The sequence below is a fragment of the Cyanistes caeruleus genome, chromosome 15 (assembly GCF_971803275.1).
Source record: "Cyanistes caeruleus chromosome 15, bCyaCae1.hap1.1, whole genome shotgun sequence".
NCBI classification, from domain to species: domain Eukaryota; kingdom Metazoa; phylum Chordata; class Aves; order Passeriformes; family Paridae; genus Cyanistes; species Cyanistes caeruleus.
The window spans coordinates 16,875,708-16,893,288 of record NC_141715.1 but is presented as its reverse complement, the minus strand read 5'-3'; the positions used below and the strand labels follow the sequence as shown (position 1 = coordinate 16,893,288).

Sequence of the window (17,581 nt, the reverse complement as noted above, 5' to 3'; positions counted from 1 at the left end):
GGGCAGCCAGCAGAGCAGTCAGCAGCACAAACCATGCTGCCCCATACCAGCTATGGAGGGGTTTCTCCATCCCTGCTCCGTCTGGAGCCGGTACAGCTCTCAGATTTTAACAGGGTTTACTTACAAAGACAAGCAGCCATGGGGCTCCCCATTCTGTGAAGGCAACAGACAAACTGGCTGCTCAGTTTGCTGCAAGGGTGAGTTAGATGAGCTGTCAGGCTGCCTGAGACTGGGATTTCACCAAGGCCCAGAGGGACCTGGGGCCTGCCCAGCCTGGAGACGAGTTTCTCTCACCTGGCTCAGGACAGGGCTGCGGACAAGGACAACACAGCTGCACCAAACCCAACCAGCAGCTTGGGAGAAATCCAAGGGAGCAAAAGCTACAAACCTCATGCAAAAGCAGGGCTTAGCTCTCAGGAACATTTCAGATTTCCCAAAGACTCAGAGGGATTTGGAGTTTTGCTGAGCTGCCTCATGAACTGCAGCCAGAATGGATTTGACAAAGCCTCGGTGAGCAGGCGCCGTCTCCCGTCGCAGGGCTGCTTCCCAGAGATCCCCAGCGTTGTGTCACTTCCCACTTCAGGTGCTAAGAATATCTGAGTGTTCATAAAAAATAGCAACCAGCTATTGAGAACTTATCAACAAAGCGCTCGACAATCTTAATTAAAGCTGATTCACCTCCCTCACGAATCGAGCGTTATTTCTCAGAGGAGAACACTGAGTATAAGAGCTGAGGTGGCTTCTAAAAGCCACGGAGGGAGTCAGTAGCACAGAGGATTAGCACATAGAAAGGCTGACTATTATCCCTAAATTTATCCCAATAATCCATTGCCTCACAAATTCTCAAGGTACAGCTGCTGTGCTTTCAACCCCACCTGCCCAACCCAAGCAGAAGCAGAGACAGGTTTGGGGGTGCTGAAGTTTTCCAGGTGTTTTATTGCTCAGGCTAAAGGAATTCTCCACTGTAAAGATGAAAAAGGTTGTGGCAGTAGCACCAGCCCTGCTTTTGTGCTGCTTCAGGATACACAGGGACAACACTGTGGTTCAAAGGCTGCTCTGACAGTTCACCAGGAATTGCTTCCAGCTGATTTCTTCCGAAGAATTGTATTTGTATCCCTTCAAATTTAGTGAATATGTGGTCACACAGCAGCCTCCAGGAACTCGTAAGACTGCTCTTTTTCACTTCTGGTAGCTGCACTCCTACACTGAAGTTTCTGGGACAGTATTTTGGATACTTCAACCATAGAAATGCCCTAGAGGCTGCTGAAAAAAAAAAAGTGGACCAGACTGGGTCATTTTAAGGCAAGGTTGAGGGAAAGAGAGAAAATCAGAAGTCCATCCCTTAGGAATGCTACTCCCAGAGAACAAACGGATTCAAACGATCACAGGGAGCAGGCACACTGCGGCAGCACGATCACTAAATGACAGGGTGTGTCACCGTGCTCTGGAGACTTATCTGCTCTTAAGAGGCTCCTGTGCACGGAGCAGCCTGTTCCACAGAGCTCCACCAGAGAAATGCCTCTGCAGCTTATCCTCCTTTGGCAGGCAAACTGAGCAGCACCGGTGCAGGCAGCTCTGCCTCTGTGCCGCACTCGGTTTGGGTTAGTTCTAGCAGAAAAACACTGCAGAATAAATAACTTGGCCCTAAGAAGATGTGTCTACAGAACTTGGTGTGAACCCAGACCCTCCTGAAGGCAGGCGGCGTCACAGCTCTGTCAAAGATCACTCCTAATGGAAGTGTTAGTCAAGCACTGAACTTAAGCACTTTAAGGCAACATTACAAACAGTGTTTATATACAAAATCCCATTTGCTCAGTGTTCCCTTCCTGGCCTTGTGCATCGTTTACCAGTTCTCCAGCCAGAGAGCCATATGCAAGCTTGTACCAAAGCAATTAAAAGGGTTTTGAAATTCAGACCTCACGTTACAGAGCGCCCACCCTGAAGAAACATCCATTTCAATATCCCGGACCTGCTCCAGCGGTTCCAGCACGTTTTTATTGCACAGCAGCAATATTGCACAGCAGCCTGGGCACACAGTAGGCCGGAGGTGACCCAGCCCAGCCTCGTGCTCCAGGCAGAATCCAAACTGTGCCCGCTGGGGGAAACTTAAGTGTAAATATTTATGTTTAAAAGCCCTTAGTGTAAGGGATCCCTGTTCTGCCTCCACTGCGTGCCTAAGTGCCCGTCACAGGGCCCGCGTTTGCGGTCCCTGCTGCAAGACCCCAGCCGCAGCAGCGGCCTGTTCTGATGCCGGCCCTGCACGAGCCCCCGGGGCCGGACACGTCCCTAACGGCCCGGCCACAGCCGCTCTGAGGGGAACCGGGCCGGCGGGCAGCCCCCGGGCCGGCAAGGCCTCACCGCCAGCTCCGCTCGCGTGAGTGCAGCGCAGGGGAAGCAGCGGCCGGTGCCCACGAGGCCGGGACCGGAGCGGCGGCCCGGATCCGGGTGCCCGACCCGGCGTTACGGCCCGGCCGTCGCGGGGTGCCAGCAGCACCTCCCACCGCAGCCCCCCCAAGCCGACTCACCGCTCCGCACCGCGCACGCTCCGACCGGCCCCGAGGCCCCGCCCCCGCCCCATTTCAGCCAATCACCGCCGTCCTCCTGCCCTTTGCCCCGCCCTTTCTCCGCCCTATAAGTCAGCATCGCCTCACTATTGGCCACGCCCCCTGGCCCGGTCCCCTGGCCCGGCCTGCCTTGGCCCCGCCCTCTGATCGTGACCCCGCCCTCTGATCGTGACCCCGCCCTCTGGTCTTGGCCCCGCCCTCTGGTATTGGCCCCGCCCTCCGCGCGCCCCCCCCCCCCCCCAGCCCCCTTTCCCCCCCCGGTGCCCCGTGAGGCGGCGGAGGCGTTGTTGCTCCGGCTCCGCCGTGTCCCGGGTCCGGTTCGAGGGTCTGAGCCTGAACCGTGTCCCGGGCTTTCCGGCCTGAGCCTGAGCTGTATCCCGATCGGGCCCTGGAAGCCGGGGCTGCGCTGGGCGGGCTGGAGCCTCCGTGCCTCTGGGAACGGCAGCAGCCCCGTCCTGGAGCATGTGTCCCTCAGGAAGGGCCTGCCGGGCCTGCCTGGCTGGGGGCGCCTCTCTGCATCGTGTTACGTTGTACTTCGGGAGGAATTTGTCCATGGAAAGGACGGTCAGGCCTTGGCAGGGGCTGCCCAGGGAGGCGTTGGAGTGCCCAGCCCTGGAGATGCCCAGGGAAGTGCTGGAGGTGGCACTGAGTGCTCTGGGCTGGTGACAGGGTGGGGATATCTGGAATGGGTGCTGGGGATCAGGAGGGAATATTCACAATGATCAGGAGATGTTTGCCTTACACATCACATCATCCCTGCCACAGGCTACTTGACCACCGCGTTTATTTTTCACAGGTTTTGAGGAAGGTAGTGAGCTTTCAGGTAAATACAAGGGTGTAAATTCTCAGGCTTAGCACCCCTGGCTGATGCTGAAATGAGGTGAGAAAGTCAGAGAAGGCACAGGGACCTCGCTGGTCCCCTCACCTCATTCACTCAAAGCACTCTGCTGATTAAAATCATGCCAAAGCATTTCCCACCCCTCTCCCGACTGCGACTGAGTGATGGCATTGAAGAAATGATGGAAAATCAACAGCCACAAGCTGTGCAACCCTCCCTGGCAAAGGCTGGGCTGTGGCTGAGGAACAGGCCATGGGATGCACTGCACAGCAGCCAAAATCAACCTGCCAGCCCCAAAATTAAACCTGCAATGTTTAATTATCCAGTGAAAGATGCTCAGCAACATCAGGGGGATCTGTCCCTGGGCCCCTGTCCCCGTGGCTCTGCTCACCAGTCCTGTGTTTCACTGCTGGCACCCACAGAGATCCTGGAGGCAGGAGATTGACTGTAAGCAAATCTCAGCTCTCCTTGCCAGTAATTGAATATTTTCAGTCTTTCCAGGTTGGTTGTAAACATCTCAGAAACATAATCTGGAATCAAATCCCTCAAAGCCTGTCAGGAGTGCACCAGAGCTTTACTGATGTTTATGATTTTTGTTGGAGTTTATGGTTTCTCAGGTAGCTGCATGATTGCTGCCTGGGTATAACTCCTAGCCTTTGGATGGGTGAAAGCACTGCTTTTCCAGCCTCTTCCTTCTCTTTTGGGCCCCACACACCAAGCCCAAGGCTGGCATCCAGGTGGGACTGGTCTCTGCTTGCAGCCCAGGAGCCAAATGTCAGCTGGGGCACTGGGGAGAGGATTTTCTCCCTGCTTGTCTCAGCGTGCTGGCATAGCAGGAAGCCTCCAGAGATATCTGCTGCATCCCTGGGCAATCCCAGGGATCCCACATCTGAAACCACTCCCACATGAAAGAGAAAAGAAAATACACTCTGCGTGTATTACCTTCTGCATCTGGAGTTCCTCTGTTTGGTCTGCTGGGGTGGAGGACTTTTTCCAAAGGTATTAGAGAAGATGGGTGTGAGAGAGTAATTTGGGACTGGGAATAATTTTTCATCAGTATACTTAAAGACAATCACGGCACTAGGAGGGAGGCCTAATTGTGGAGTTGTGTAATTAGTTTTTATGTCACTGCAATTATTCTGTTGGCTACATATAAAGAACATGGGAAAATGCAGCACTTAATTTTAAATCAAGACTTGATTCTCTTTTAGTAGGTAATTGATGTTGATCACATCACTTAGCAGCGACTATAAAATGTGCTATTTAGATTGTGAAAGGATGGAGAAAAGGACTAAGCAGATAGGTAATTGATGAATCGTGGGCAGCGTTGGTGGGAGGCAGCAGGAATCCTTCAGCTGGTTCTGTTTGCAGCTGCTCCTGGGCTTTGTTAGTGCCCAGGGCAATAATGAGCACAGAGCCCCTATCCTGGTCCCACAGCATCACTGTCCTGGACCATACCAGCAACAGGGCAACTGCACTCCATGGAATTGATCTCCCCTGGTTAAACCCCTTCCTTTAAGGAATTCAGATCTTCTTCATGGAATTGATCTCTCCTGGTTAAACCCCATCCTTTAATTAATTCAGATTTTCTTCTTAATTTAATTCCTTTAAGGAATTCAGATTTTCTTCATGGGATTGATCCCTCCTGGCTCATCTGGAACCACCAGGCTCCTTTCCTCAAGGCTGTTTGGCTTCTCCAGTAGCTCTGTTGTGGCAATGTGACACAGATTTGGTCACAAATGAAATCACCTGACTGGTGCTAAACATTCTCAGAGACATAATTAGACATTTAAGTCCAAAAGCAAAATTAAGTCACAAGGTGCTGTGCTATGAAGCACTGTGTTGCTGTGAATCCTCACAGTGCTGCGCCTTGACAGGTAACTTTCAGTTTTTAGTGATTTTTTTCATACTAGAAGTAGCTGTAAGTAGTTTTGGTTGGGGAGGACCCAGAGGAAAGCCATGGATGCTGTTTAACACAGCAAGGCAGAGACATCCAGAAGGTTCAGTTGCCCTTTTCTCTCTGGAAGGATGCAGCCACCAGAGAGGTGTCTCTCCTGAACATGAAGCAAACTCCACAGGCTGCAGGAAACTCATGAGGTCGCATTTCCAAGTGGCAGGTCCAGGCTTTGCAGTCCACACTTGCACCAAAATAGATGGATTTGTGGCCAGACAAGCCACTGGATAGACTCTTACCAGGATTTTTAAGTGAAACGCTTTCCCCTCAAGCCCTTCCTTCCCCTCAACCTTTTTTGTGTGCTGTAGCAAGATATGAGATGGAATTAGGGCTCCAGCGGGTGTAATTGTTGAACAGCCTGCTCTGGCCAGCCTCAGCACTGCCAGAGAGCTGCCCACGGCCACTTTCTGTGCTGACACAATGAAATGCACTTTTACAGCCCAAGACGTGAGTCATGACCCAGCCTGAGTTCAGAGCAGAGGGTTTTTGCAGTACATGTGACTCCAGAGAGGCCAGAGGGGAACCCTGGGCTTCAGACAGGATGGCATCACAGCTGCAGTTTCCCCAGTCACTTTTTAAAGTGCTTTTTCTCACTCATTTTGTGCGCTGGGACATGAAGGCTATGGCAGGACCTGTTCTGCCATGTCAGCATCAGCCTCTCCGAATTGCCTTGAGGATCAGATGGGTCCAACTTGCAGCCTCTTACCACCACCAGCACAAATCCTATTTCATTCACTGCCAAAAGAAAAGACTCATCCAAGGGCTTTTGCCATCAGTCCTTCGGAGGATCTGGAGCACTGAGCAGGACACAGGGGCCATCCCTGCCCCAGGAAGGGCTCTGCCAGCCGGGGTGCAGCACGAGGCTCACGGGTGAGCTGCTGTCTGTGCAGCAGTGGCACAGCTCGGGGTCAGCATCGCTGGCTGACAGCCCCTGAGGCTTCCAATCGCTCTGGGCCGCATCCCCAGCACAGCTCTGCACTCGTGGGAGCTCCAGCTGCGGGACACGGAGGGAAGGCTGTGCCAGGGGAGAGGCGATGAGTCCTGCCGGAGGGCAGGCTGTGCCAGGGGAGAGGCGATGAGTCCTGCCGGAGGGCAGGCTGTGCCAGGGGAGAGGCGATACCGGGTCCTGCCGGAGGGCAGGCTGTGCCAGGGGAGAGGCGATGAGTCCTGCCGGAGGGCAGGCTGTGCCAGGGGAGAGGCGATACCGGGTCCTGCCGGAGGGCAGGCTGTGCCAGGGGAGAGGCGATGAGTCCTGCCGGAGGGCAGGCTGTGCCATGGGAGAGGCGATACCGGGTCCTGCCGGAGGGCAGGCTGTGCCAGGGGAGAGGCGATGAGTCCTGCCGGAGGGCAGGCTGTGCCAGGGGAGAGGCGATACCGGGTCCTGCCGCAGGGCAGGCTGTGCCATGGGAGAGGCGATACCGGGTCCTGCCGGAGAGCAGGCTGTGCCAGGGGAGAGGCGATACCGGGTCCTGCCGCAGGGCAGGCTGTGCCAGGGGAGAGGCGATACCGGGTCCTGCCGGAGACAGGCGATGCCGGTGGCTGCAGCGTTTCGCTCCCGGTTATTAACGGCGCCGTTCGGCACCGCCAGGTGCTTTGCTACACGCTGCGTCCCCCGGGCTGCCCTCGTTCGCTCCCGCCTGGTACCGGCTTTGGATTAAATCAGCGAGGGCTACACAGTGATCAGTTCCCAGCGCTCTTCTCCGGAGCCGGGCACAAATGAGGGGAAAGCAGGGAGGAGAATAAAGCCCAGGGACCTGCAGGTACAGGAGAGGTGTGAAGGGAAACTCAAGTTTTCAGTGTCACCAGCACAGCTGTGACCAGGCAGGGACAGTGACCCCAGGGATGCTTTCTAGAAGCCTTTATGCCAAATGACCTGGGTAGGGGCCTGTTTGGGTGCCCAAGCAGGGATTTGGGTGAAAAATAAAGTCACCAGCAGGGAGGGCCATGCAGGCAGCAAGGGGACAGTTCAACCCCTGCCTCCTCCCCATGGAACAGAGCCTGGTCACAGACACGCAGTCATGGTTATCCGTCAGCAGTCAGACTCCCTTGGCCTCGGGGCAGTCAGTCCTCGCAGGGCTGAAGGTTTCAGAGCACTGGAAAGCCCGTGGATAGCAGCCATCCCTGCCTCTCTGGCTGCCTCCCCCAGGAGCCACATCCCGGCTGCCACCTCCTCTCCGCTGTATTTGAAGCACGTCCACATCACAGCACACGTGGGCTCAGGAGCAAGGGCAGGGACAGTTCATACAACACCTCCCCGAAGGTGGAAACACGACACCACCCATCTCAGCAGTGTCACATCACTAAAGGAGAGGGGATGGTTATGAGCCATTATTCCCTGCACAAATGGGCTTTAAATCATCATCATCCATCACCAACACCCAGCACTGGATGTTTCAAAGGTGTCCAGCAAAGCCTTTGTGGCTCCTTTCCACCCTGGCACAAGTGACCACAGTGCCCATCACCTGGAGATCCTTACAGAGCCTCCACACCCACACTCTGCCGCTGCTCCAGGAAGAAATCAGCCCTGTAAAACATCAACAAGACCAAATGTGCAGCTTTAGAGTCTCAGGTCCATCTCCCTGGGGTGGGATCACAGGAGGGCAGGGCTCCCCAGCTGCCCCACCCCTCCTGGCGTGGCAGGAGAACTGGTATGAGCAGCAGCACAGTAATTGAAAGCCTTTTTCCTTCTGGAAGCCCTTGAGGCTGCCAGTCTCAGCTGAGCTGCCGCTTGCCAACACTTCTTCATTTCTTCTGTGTTTCATCTAAACTTTCCATTGGGTTCCTCATCCATCTGAGCTGCAATGATAAATATGGAAATAAAGAGGCATTTACAGCCCCTCTCCTGGGTTGGTTTTGTGTATAAACAAGCTGTGCTCACAGCATCCTCCTCTCCACAGTGCTGGTTCAGGAGCAGCAGGATCTGCCCAGGACTCAGTTGGATGAAGGGAAATGAGTGCCAGCCACATCCCTGGGGCACTGTGGGGAGGGAACTGAAGTAAAAGGGATGGGGCAAGCAAGGCCCACAGGTTTCTGTAAAGGACTAGAAGGGAAAGAGCAACAGCTGAAGAACTGGATCTGTGAAGTATGACAAAAGGCTTTAATTTGCACGGGATCTCTTAATCCATTAATCACAGGGACATTTATGTATGAAATCCTCCCTCTCATTTAATACTATCTCAGGTTTGTCCAAGAAGGTAATAACTGTTTGGCAGGGCAGTGGGAGGGGCGAGGTGGGACAGGCTAAAGCCATGGGCTTGTTTCCAGGGAGAGATCAGCCCTTAACAGCATGGAGCCAGTACAGGGATGAGCAGTGATGAAAAACATTGGACGTGGCAGTCCAGGAATCACAGAGGCACTGGGGACATGAAGGAGGATGCCCCAGTGCTTCTTGGCTCTCTGGAGGTTGCCTGCAAAGGCTGGACAAAGCTGCCTGGGTGCCTGGAACAGAGGGTTTGGGGGTTTAAGGGCAGACTCTGACATCATCCCTTCCCCTCCACCATGGTCCCTTCCTCTCCATCCAAACTGCTCCAGTGTTCTTTCCCTTGCCCCAAAGTGCTGGGAGTGTGTGAGGATCATCCTGGAGGCAGAGGGAAGCTCTGGCAGCATAGCATTTACTGATCCATCCCCTGATCCCCACCTGATGCTTCTCTCAGGCTCAATCTGTTCTGATTTTATCCCTCCCGCTTTCCCAGCAGCACCAGCATTGCAGCAGACCAGCCAAAGTCTCCTCGTGTCCCATGATGATCCCACAGACCTCAGACTTCCCTGTCAGCCAGCAGATGAACATAATATCTACAAACCCAGCTGCCTTCCTGGAGCTGTTACCTGCATTCCTCAAGGGAGAAAAATAGGAAAAATTAGTATGTGGCCTCTTCCTGGAGAAATCAATGCGATCTCAACTCACTGTGAAGTTCCCTGACTGTTAGAGATGCTGCACTGGTGAAAACTAACCCTCAGAGGGGAAAGGGTGGGGGAAAAAGAAAGAAAAACAAATTCCAGTGACTAGACAAGTCTAAGATGTTGCAGAAGGCTAAACTGCCAGGGCTAGGGGTTGTTTGGAAGTGCCAAAGTGGAGAAGGCTGCACAGTCCAGCTGTTAATCACCCCACCAAGAATCAGCTGTAGTTGTTAATTCTAATTAGAGCTGTTGGGTAAAAATGTAATCAAGAGTTTCCATTAGGAAAAAAAACCCCAACATTTCATCTAAATTAAAAATTTTGTTTTTTAAGAAAGGGGGTAAATGTTGAAAATTTTGTAACAACTCATTTCAGCATTTTCAAGATGAAAAGGGATGTATTTTTGCTGTGAAATGCATCATCAATTAAAATGTATTTTATCTTACAGTCTGAAGAGCAAAAAATAGTTTTCAAATCAAAGCAAAAATGGTATTTTTAGGCATTTTCTTTAAAAAAGCCTATCTGGGGGATTCTGTCCTAATTAAGAATGATTATTTTTTTTCCTTCTTTCTTAATGGAATAAGCTGTTCCTAGTTAGCTCTGCTCTAAAACACTGGGTTGATGTGCCCACCCATCTGTCCCCAGTACCTGACCCCAGGGCTCTGCCCACACCACCCCACTCTGGGTGTCAGCAAGATATGAGATGGAATTAGGGCTCCTGCCTGAAATCCCTGAGATCTGAGTCAGGCTTTAAAGAGTTAAAGCAAATTATTTGCTGCCAAGAGAGCTGGTGGGGCACTGGAAGGACACAGGTGTGTTTGGTGAGCCTTGTGCAGATCTGAATTCCTAAGGGGAGCTGATTGTGGTGCCCACACTCGGGGCAAGGCAGCCGCAATCCCCCTTTGTAGGTTTGACCCTGTGTTTGATGCCATGGGATTGTCACAGATCCCAGCAGGGGTTTGCATCCTAAGGGATCCTCTCCACGGGATTAGCAGGTCACATTTATTATGCAGAGGAGGTGGTTGAGGATCTGTTAGATGAATAGCAGAGCTTGTGGTTTGTGATCTGTCTTCCGGCTAGGAGCACTGAAGGACAGAGAGGACAGAAAAAATGGGGGTTCAAAAGGAGCTGGGAGCAGAAGGGGACACCAGAGAAGGAGACTGGGCCAGGGAGAAGCTCAGCAGGAGGAGAGGAGGGTGGAAGAGGAAGGGAGCAAAGCTCAAGGGCTCTGCCAAAGATTAAGTGGAAAAAGAAATTGCTGTGCAGCAGTTTCAGCCCAGAACAGAGGGAGCTGCACAGGCTCCTCGAGCTGCCCAAGTGCATTTAGAGCAACAGAAACACCAGGCTCTGACAGGGCCAGGAGACCCAGGCAGGTGTGGAGGGGGGAAATGGGGAGAGGAGCAGGCCCAGGGGAGCAGGGTCCCACAGGCAGGGCACGCTCCTGCCCAGCCACATCCAGAGTGCACTGCCCTTGCTGCTGGTGCACGCAGCCCTGGAGGCTGACGGAGGTTATATAACCCTTCCCGACAGCTCTTTCCTCTGCACCCAGCGAGGCTGAGGGAACAGCCTGGGCAGCCTTTCCCCTGTGCCCAGAGGGACACAGCCAGCCTCAGCCTCTGAGACAGCTGAGCAGCACATCCTGCCCCACTGGCACTCCCAGCGAGCTGTGCTGGCTGAGCTGGCACCCAGGACATGGCACCAAGCCCCGCTGGGAGGCCGCAGAGGCACTTGGCCAGGGAAGGAGATGGTTGGATTTTGGGTTCTTGCAGGGAGCAACTGGTGGATGAAGCCTGGAGCATCACTCACATGTGGGAGCAGACACAGGGGATAACACACTGCAACTTTATGCACCTAACTCAAAATAAACTTTCTTTTTAAAAAAAAACATATCTAAAAAGAATGATTTTTCACTTTTTTTTTTTATTATTTTGAAATTATAAATTATTGAAAGACTTCTCATTACTCTCACAAATCATTCTCAGGCAAAGAAAAGGAAGAAAAGGCAGTTCTACCTTCAACAGTGCTTTGTAACAAAATGAGTCAGATTCATTTTGCTCATGATTTGCCCTTGGCTCCCTTTGTCCATGTCTTAAACTACATCCTGGCTTGGTCTGATTAGCAGCATCCCCTCGGGGGCAGAGGAGGCCCTGCAGGAGCTGGAGGTGTTGCAGGTCAAGATTAAAGCACTCTGCACGCCATTCAATGTCAAAACTATAACTGGCTTAACTCAGTGCAATTAGATGGCTCAGAGGTTACTGAGTAACGGCAGCAGTGTTTCAGCGCAGGTGATTAAAGCACAGCCCTGGCATTAAGGGATGTGATTAAAAGGCAGTGTCAGGGCTGAGACCTGGCAAAGGAGCTCAGCAGGCAGGGTTAAATCCACAGCTTCTTCTGGGGTTGGATACCCCAGGGCCTGGAAAAGAGCTCTTAAGTATCAGCTGAGCCAGCTCAGCTTTTAGGTCTGGAATGCCATCTTGTGATGGCAGTGGGGAAGTGGAAATGGCCTCTCTGGAATCATTGGAGATGATGGAATTATAGAACGGGTTGGGACAGAAGAGACCAAAAAAGCAATTTTACCCCTCCCCCCCCACCATGGGCAGGGACACCTTCCACCATCCCAGGCTGCTGCAAGCCCCAGTGTCCAGCCTGGGCTTGGGCACTGCCAGGGATCCAGGGGCAGCCACAGCTGCTCTGGGCACCCTGTGCCAGGGTCTGCCCACCCTGCCAGGGAACAATTCCTGCCCAATATCCCATCCAGCCCTGCCCTCTGGCAGTGGAAAGCCATTCCCTGTGTCCTGTCCCTCCATCCCTTGTCTCCAGTCCCTCTCCAGCAGGTGAGCAGCCCCAGCTCTCCCAGCCTGGCTCTATGGCTGCTCCAGCCCTGGGAGTGTCTCCATGGCCTCCTCTGGACTTGCTCCAGCAGCTCCATGTGCTTCTGATGCTGGAGCAGCTCTGCAGGGGGGGGTCTCATAGGGACAGAGTAGAAGGGGACAATCCCCTGCCTCCCCTGCTGCCCACTCCTCTGTGAGGGCAGCCCAGTGCAGAGGGGTTCCAGGGCTGCCGCTGCACATTGTTGGCTCATGCCCAACTTTTCATCCATGATATCCTCCAAGTCCTCTGCCGGTCAATGAGCTTTTCTCCCGGTCTGTGCTCGTGCCTGAGATTGCCCTGACCTGGGTGCAGCACCTCAGAGTGCTGAATCTCCCAGAAGAGAAAAAGGCAGCATTAAGGCCATGGCTGCCCCACCACCTCAACTGTGTGGGAGCCGAGCAAGGCTGGTATCACTCATAGTGCAGTGCGAACCCAAACACCCACAACGCGTCATCATCGTGGTACCCAGCCACAGCAGACACTGAGGGGACAAAAGTTCCTCTCACCAGAGCCCATCCCTGCTTGGCTGTGGGGCTGGCCATGACCACCATGGTAAATGATGATGTACATCCACAAATCTTTTCTTCCATAGGCTAACTGAATTGTCTTCCTCTTCCCATGGTACTACTCTGTCTTTTTCTCCAGTGACTGATGGTGTGGCCAAATGGCGTTGAGCCAAAATCTGATCAGTAGGGAAGGAGCACAGTACCAACCCTGCAGTGCCAGAGCTGAAGGTGAGCAGCGATGTGGGGCAGCACTGAGCCCTGGGCACAGTGTGGTGTGTTCAGGGCTGAGGTGACAGTAAAGGATCTCTCTTGCTGCCACAGAAGCTGCAGACGTCGGCTACACGGGGGGATGTCCCATCCCAGGCTTGGAGCACACGTATTTTGAAGCATTACAGCTCCATGCCAGTGCAGATCTCTTGAGTGGATGCACTGTGCCAGCAGACAGTGCTCGTGTCCTGGTTTAACCCACCCTAATTTATGGGAGCCAAATCACTCAGATGTGATTCCTCCTTTATGCTGTAACTGAGCATTCACTCAACAGGGGTTACCCAGGCTTCTGGAGCCTGTTGCTTTGAATACAAGCTGCAGGGCTATGCTGGGATGCAGGGAGCTCAGGGGAGACTGTGTCTAGACTAGAGGAACTCTCCTGAAGGCTAGCTGAGATTTTGTTTTGTAATAACTCATATCTTTAATCTGGCTTGGAACAAAGCATCTCAGTCCCTTCAGGCCACAACACTTACAGGAGAAAAGGAGGATCTGTTTAGCTGTTACCAAGCCAAGATGAACAATAGGGACTGGCTGCAAGTGATACAGGGAACACATTCCTGTGACAGAAAAGAGCTTCACTCCCATGGCAGAGCTGCTGTGTTTCATCTGGTTTCATGCTTTTCACCCAAAGTTCACAAATTATGTACAGGCCTTTGTTTGAGCCTCCCCCTGAGGCCAGCAAGCAGAGTCAAAACTGTGCACACAGAGGGAATCTATACTGGGAAGTGAGAGGCTGGTCCTGGCACCGAGAGCTGCTGAGTTCTGGTATTTGGCATTCAGGAAGCTTTTGAAGTCTCTCCTGATCCTGCTGAAAATGTCTTATTGAAAGAAACAAAGCATATTAATTTGGGCCCCATGCTGCGCTAATGAATTAAACAGCTTCCAAACTGAAGCTGTGGCTTAGGGTCTCAGCAGAGTCATCATCCATCCCTGTGTGGGCACGTGCCCTCGGCCACGGGCAGCAAGAGCCCCAGGAACAAGAGCATGAAGTGCTCTGTGTCTGCTTTCACCCATGCCTCCACCAGCCAGCTTCTGCTGCACTGGGCACAGCTGGGAAAGCTGCTCCTCAGCAGGTCCATCACTGACAGGGGAAGCACCGGACTCCTTCACCCAGCACCAGCCTCTCTCCCTGCATGCAGCCGTGACCAGGGCACAACAAGCCCAGAGCTTCCCAGGACAAGGCAGGATCAGGCTGAGCCAGGAAGAAGCACCCCCACATCCGGGAAGAATAGCTGCCTGCATTGGGCTGAAAATAGCCCATGAAGTGTTTGAAGAAGACAGAGCTGGAGTGGATGATTGCCTGAGGCAAGGCACAGCTCCAGCTGAGTTCATTGCTGAGCTCTGAGAGCATAAGCACATGAAGAGCATGGGGGAGGGATGCCAGGCTTTCTGGAAAGGCCTTGAAGTGTCTCACTGGAGCACAAAGCCCAGAGAAAAACTTCCTTTGAGTGGATCCCCTGCGAGGGAGGTCACAGTTACACTGTTGTGCCCTGACATGAATACACAGAGCACTGGGCTGATGTTAAGGCATCCAGTGGAGGCCAGGGAAGATGTGGAATTGTGCTTCTCCCAGCGAGGCACTTGGCAGCACTACAACTTTTTCTCTGCTTATTTCAGGGCTCTTTTTTTTTTTTTCTGGCAGCTGTTTCTGAGCTGACACTTCTACCTCCTGTGTCTGAAGTGGGACACATGACGGGCAAGCAGAGAGGCAGCTCACCAGCCCTCTGCTTCCCGTGAGCTGGTGCTTGAGTTCAGTTCTCCCAGCTCCACAGATCCTGTGTTTCCTGCTCTGGTTCTGTAAGGGATGCTGGAAGTGTGCAAGGCCAGCTTGGACGGGGCTCGGAGCAACCTGGGATAGTGGAAGGTGTCCCTGCCCATGGTAGGGGGTGGGACGAGATGATCTTTAAAGTCCCTCCCAGCCCAAGCGCTCTGTGACTGATTATCGAGGGTTTTTCCCCGCCCCGGGGGGAGCGGCCGACGTGAGCGGGGCGGTGCCGCTGGAATCACCTCGGCAGCGCGGTAGGCTTTGGGCCTTTTCTGCCGCTGCTATGAGAAGGAGCGGCTTCGGCGGGCCGGGCTCTTTTCTGCCGCTGCCATGAGGGGAAGGAGCGGCTCCGGCGGGCCGGGCTCTTTTCTGCCGCTGCCATGAGGGGAAGGAGCGGCTCCGGGCGGGTCGGGCTCCCCCGGTTCGCTGCCATGAGGGAAAGGAGCGGCTCCGGGCGGGTCGGGCTCACTCGGCTCGCCGCCATGAGGGAAAGGAGCGGCTCCGGGCGGGTCGGGCTCACTCGGCTCGCCGCCATGAGGGAAAGGAGCGGCTCCGGGCGGGTCGGGCTCACTCGGCTCGCCGCCATGAGGGGCCGCCGCCGCCATGAGGTGAGGAGGGCAGAGGGGACGGGTGGTGGCCGCAGCGGGGCTGGAGATCGGGGTTCCTGGGACAGAATGTGCCACCTGAAATACTCACTTTTTGTTACTTAGCTGTTTGTGCTGGCCGGCAAGGCCTGTAGTCCGCGGTGCCCCGGGACTGGGGGTGTTGCTCGACTGTGCTACTCACCAGTAATTCCTCAGCCTTTTGCTCGGTTTGCTGGCTTTTGTCCTCTGCCGCAAGCTGCTGTTGAGCTTTATGAATACAGGTGGAATTAAAGGGTAAATTTTGATGTTTGTACTGTGCTCTCTTTAGGCCTTCAGCCGATAGGGGATCGCGGTGCCCCGGAGCTGTGGGTGGCCGGGCGCCGCCCGAAGGAGCCCTGAGGTGACCCGACCCCGTCGTGTGTGAAAGCCGAGCTGTGCCGTGCTGGGACAGCCAAGGAGGCATCTCCAGGAGGGCACTGGAGCCTGCCGAGAGGAGATGTGAAGGGATAACCTGCCCGTGACGCACAGGGAGAGCTCTGGAGCAACGTTGAGTGAGGTGTGACCATGAGCCAATGAGGGGAAATGGGCAAAAATTTGGGTTTTTCTGGCTTGAATTAACTAAACGGCTTCTGCTGGCTGCTGTGGCCTCAGGTCCTCGGGGTAGAAATAACATGGTTTATCCAGCGATATCTTTAACTTATCTGTTCCTCTTGCTGGATGAAGCCCTAATGAGAGGAGGCATCAGCAGAGGGGTGCCTTCACCTTTTTCTGCTCTGTAAACCCCGCAGTTTTGTTTGTTTTCTTCTCCCAGCAGTAGTCAGCTGCGCTGGCTGCTCGGTGCCCGTGCCAGTGTTACACTGCTGGGAGAGAAAGGTGCTGCTGAGCTCTCCTGGCACCAGCGGGGCCGTCTTGGCACTCTGTGGTGCCAGGTTTTGGCAGCACCGTGCATGCCAGAGAGTGGAGTAACTCCTGCCCGTGGAGTTAGAGCCTAGATTGGATGCAGACAACACACAGAAAATGGAAAATTCTGTTGCAGATATTTTAATGTGCATGTTTTATATATAATGTAATCTAATTAACTGGTCAGTGCTAAGGGTTAAATAGGGGTCCTCTTTTCAGCTGTCCTTATTGGGTTTTTATTACAGGTAAATTGTTGGTTTGGGGCTTGCTGGAGCAGCAGGAGTGGTCAGAAGTAAAGCTGTGGATGCTGCTTTGAAGATCCTTGTTAGAAAGGTATTGGGAAGATGGAAACCTGGAGCCCACAGTTTAAACGGGGCAGCTAGAGAAGAATTTATTTTCAGGATGTGGATGTAGGAATTGGAAACATCAAAGGTGTATTAAAGGGCGAGGTATAACAAGAATTATGTGTAAAATTTATTGTTAATCTCCTCTCAGTGCTTGTTTAAAATACATTTTTATATGAACTCAATTAAACGTATTTATATTCAAGCTTGTTCAGTTTATTTTTCATTATCTTTCAAGGCTGTTGGGTGCAGCAAGGATTTGAGAGTGGTGTTGAATTCTTGTGGGGGACTGGAGAAGCTGTAGTGAGGCACCAACTCATCGCTAAGCCTGGGGGGAAGTGAGACACAAAGGAAGGTTGAAAAAGGCTGTTGAATATGTAAAATACATTAGAACTGGTGGGGAGGGGCAAGATGACCTACAGGGATTTGAACAAAAACTGTTTAAATGCAAAAGTTAGAACAAAAGGAGTGTTTTGCTCTCTCCAAGATGAGGTTTGGATCCCTTTGGATTCAATGCAGGCTTATTGAAAACCCTGGGTTTTTTAAATAATTCAGACTCCTTAAATGTCCCTGACACTGTTAGTTTAGCCATGAGCCCTTCTGCTGCCTGAACATCCAGAGCTTTGAATGCAGTTTTTACACTGCACGTGGGAATACTTAATAAAATATTCAACATTAGGGAGGAAAGGTTTTTGCTGGTTTGAAGCCTGAGTTCTGTTGTTTCTGTAGGAACAAATCCTACCTGCAAAACCAATCAAGAACTTTCCTGTGGTTTTATGTTGTGCCCAGCAATCTTCCTCTTTCCCAGGTGGGTGCCACAGGCCTGGCACAGGGCTGAGTGAACACTTACTGTGTCAGGGGGCTCTGCTGCTGGACCAGGTATTCCCAAAAGCGGCAAAAAATGGGGAATATGGGCTCTTTTGCCATTACCCCATCTAACCCTGCCCTCTGGCAGTGGAAAGCCATTCCCTGTGTCCTGTCCCTCCATCCCTTGGAAATTACCTCTCCATGTTTCCTGCAGGCCCTGCAAGGCCACACTGAGCTCACCCCAAAGCTTCTCCTCTGCAGGTGAACACTGCCAGCTGTGCCAGCC

At 53.1% G+C, this 17,581-nt stretch overlaps 1 protein-coding gene, 4 long non-coding RNA genes and 1 other non-coding gene across 10 annotated transcripts in view; 3 read left to right on the top strand and 3 right to left on the bottom strand.

Moving 5' to 3' along the window:
• The window catches only part of SIL1 (SIL1 nucleotide exchange factor), a 104,869-nt gene extending 102,243 nt beyond the window's left edge, over positions 1-2,626 (bottom strand). Inside the window, exons 1-2 of one of the 3 annotated variants that reach the window (XM_086851758.1) lie at positions 2,526-2,569; positions 389-596 (exon numbers count right to left, since the gene is read on the bottom strand). In XM_086851758.1, coding sequence (XP_086707884.1) covers positions 389-423 — 35 coding nt within the window. In that variant the 5' untranslated portion in view covers positions 424-596; positions 2,526-2,569. The other 2 variants (XM_086851759.1, XM_086851756.1) reach the window with 2 other exon arrangements.
• Positions 2,627-2,820: 194 nt separating this feature from the next.
• LOC147650443 (uncharacterized) lies at positions 2,821-9,698 on the top strand. The gene is made up of 2 exons (XR_015276711.1): positions 2,821-6,669; positions 6,708-9,698. It is a non-coding gene; the product is annotated as an uncharacterized LOC147650443 (long non-coding RNA).
• Positions 3,079-9,975, bottom strand: LOC147650442 (uncharacterized). 2 transcript variants are annotated; one of them, XR_015276712.1, is made up of 4 exons: positions 9,900-9,975; positions 8,994-9,189; positions 6,820-8,152; positions 3,079-6,397 (listed from the first exon to the last, which is right to left on the bottom strand). It is a non-coding gene; the product is annotated as an uncharacterized LOC147650442 (long non-coding RNA). The 2 variants fall into 2 exon arrangements; XR_015276713.1 differs by having other exon boundaries at positions 8,994-9,181.
• Positions 9,976-14,826: 4,851 nt separating this feature from the next.
• On the top strand, positions 14,827-16,693 carry LOC111935696 (uncharacterized). 2 transcript variants are annotated; one of them, XR_002867800.2, is made up of 3 exons: positions 14,827-14,914; positions 15,573-15,800; positions 16,390-16,693. It is a non-coding gene; the product is annotated as an uncharacterized LOC111935696 (long non-coding RNA). The 2 variants fall into 2 exon arrangements; XR_002867799.2 differs by having other exon boundaries at positions 14,875-15,268.
• LOC111935756 (small nucleolar RNA SNORA74) lies at positions 16,051-16,252 on the top strand. The gene has a single exon (XR_002867851.2). It is a non-coding gene; the product is annotated as a small nucleolar RNA SNORA74 (small nucleolar RNA).
• LOC147650441 (uncharacterized) lies at positions 16,683-17,581 on the bottom strand. The gene is made up of 2 exons (XR_015276709.1): positions 17,491-17,581; positions 16,683-16,816 (listed from the first exon to the last, which is right to left on the bottom strand). It is a non-coding gene; the product is annotated as an uncharacterized LOC147650441 (long non-coding RNA).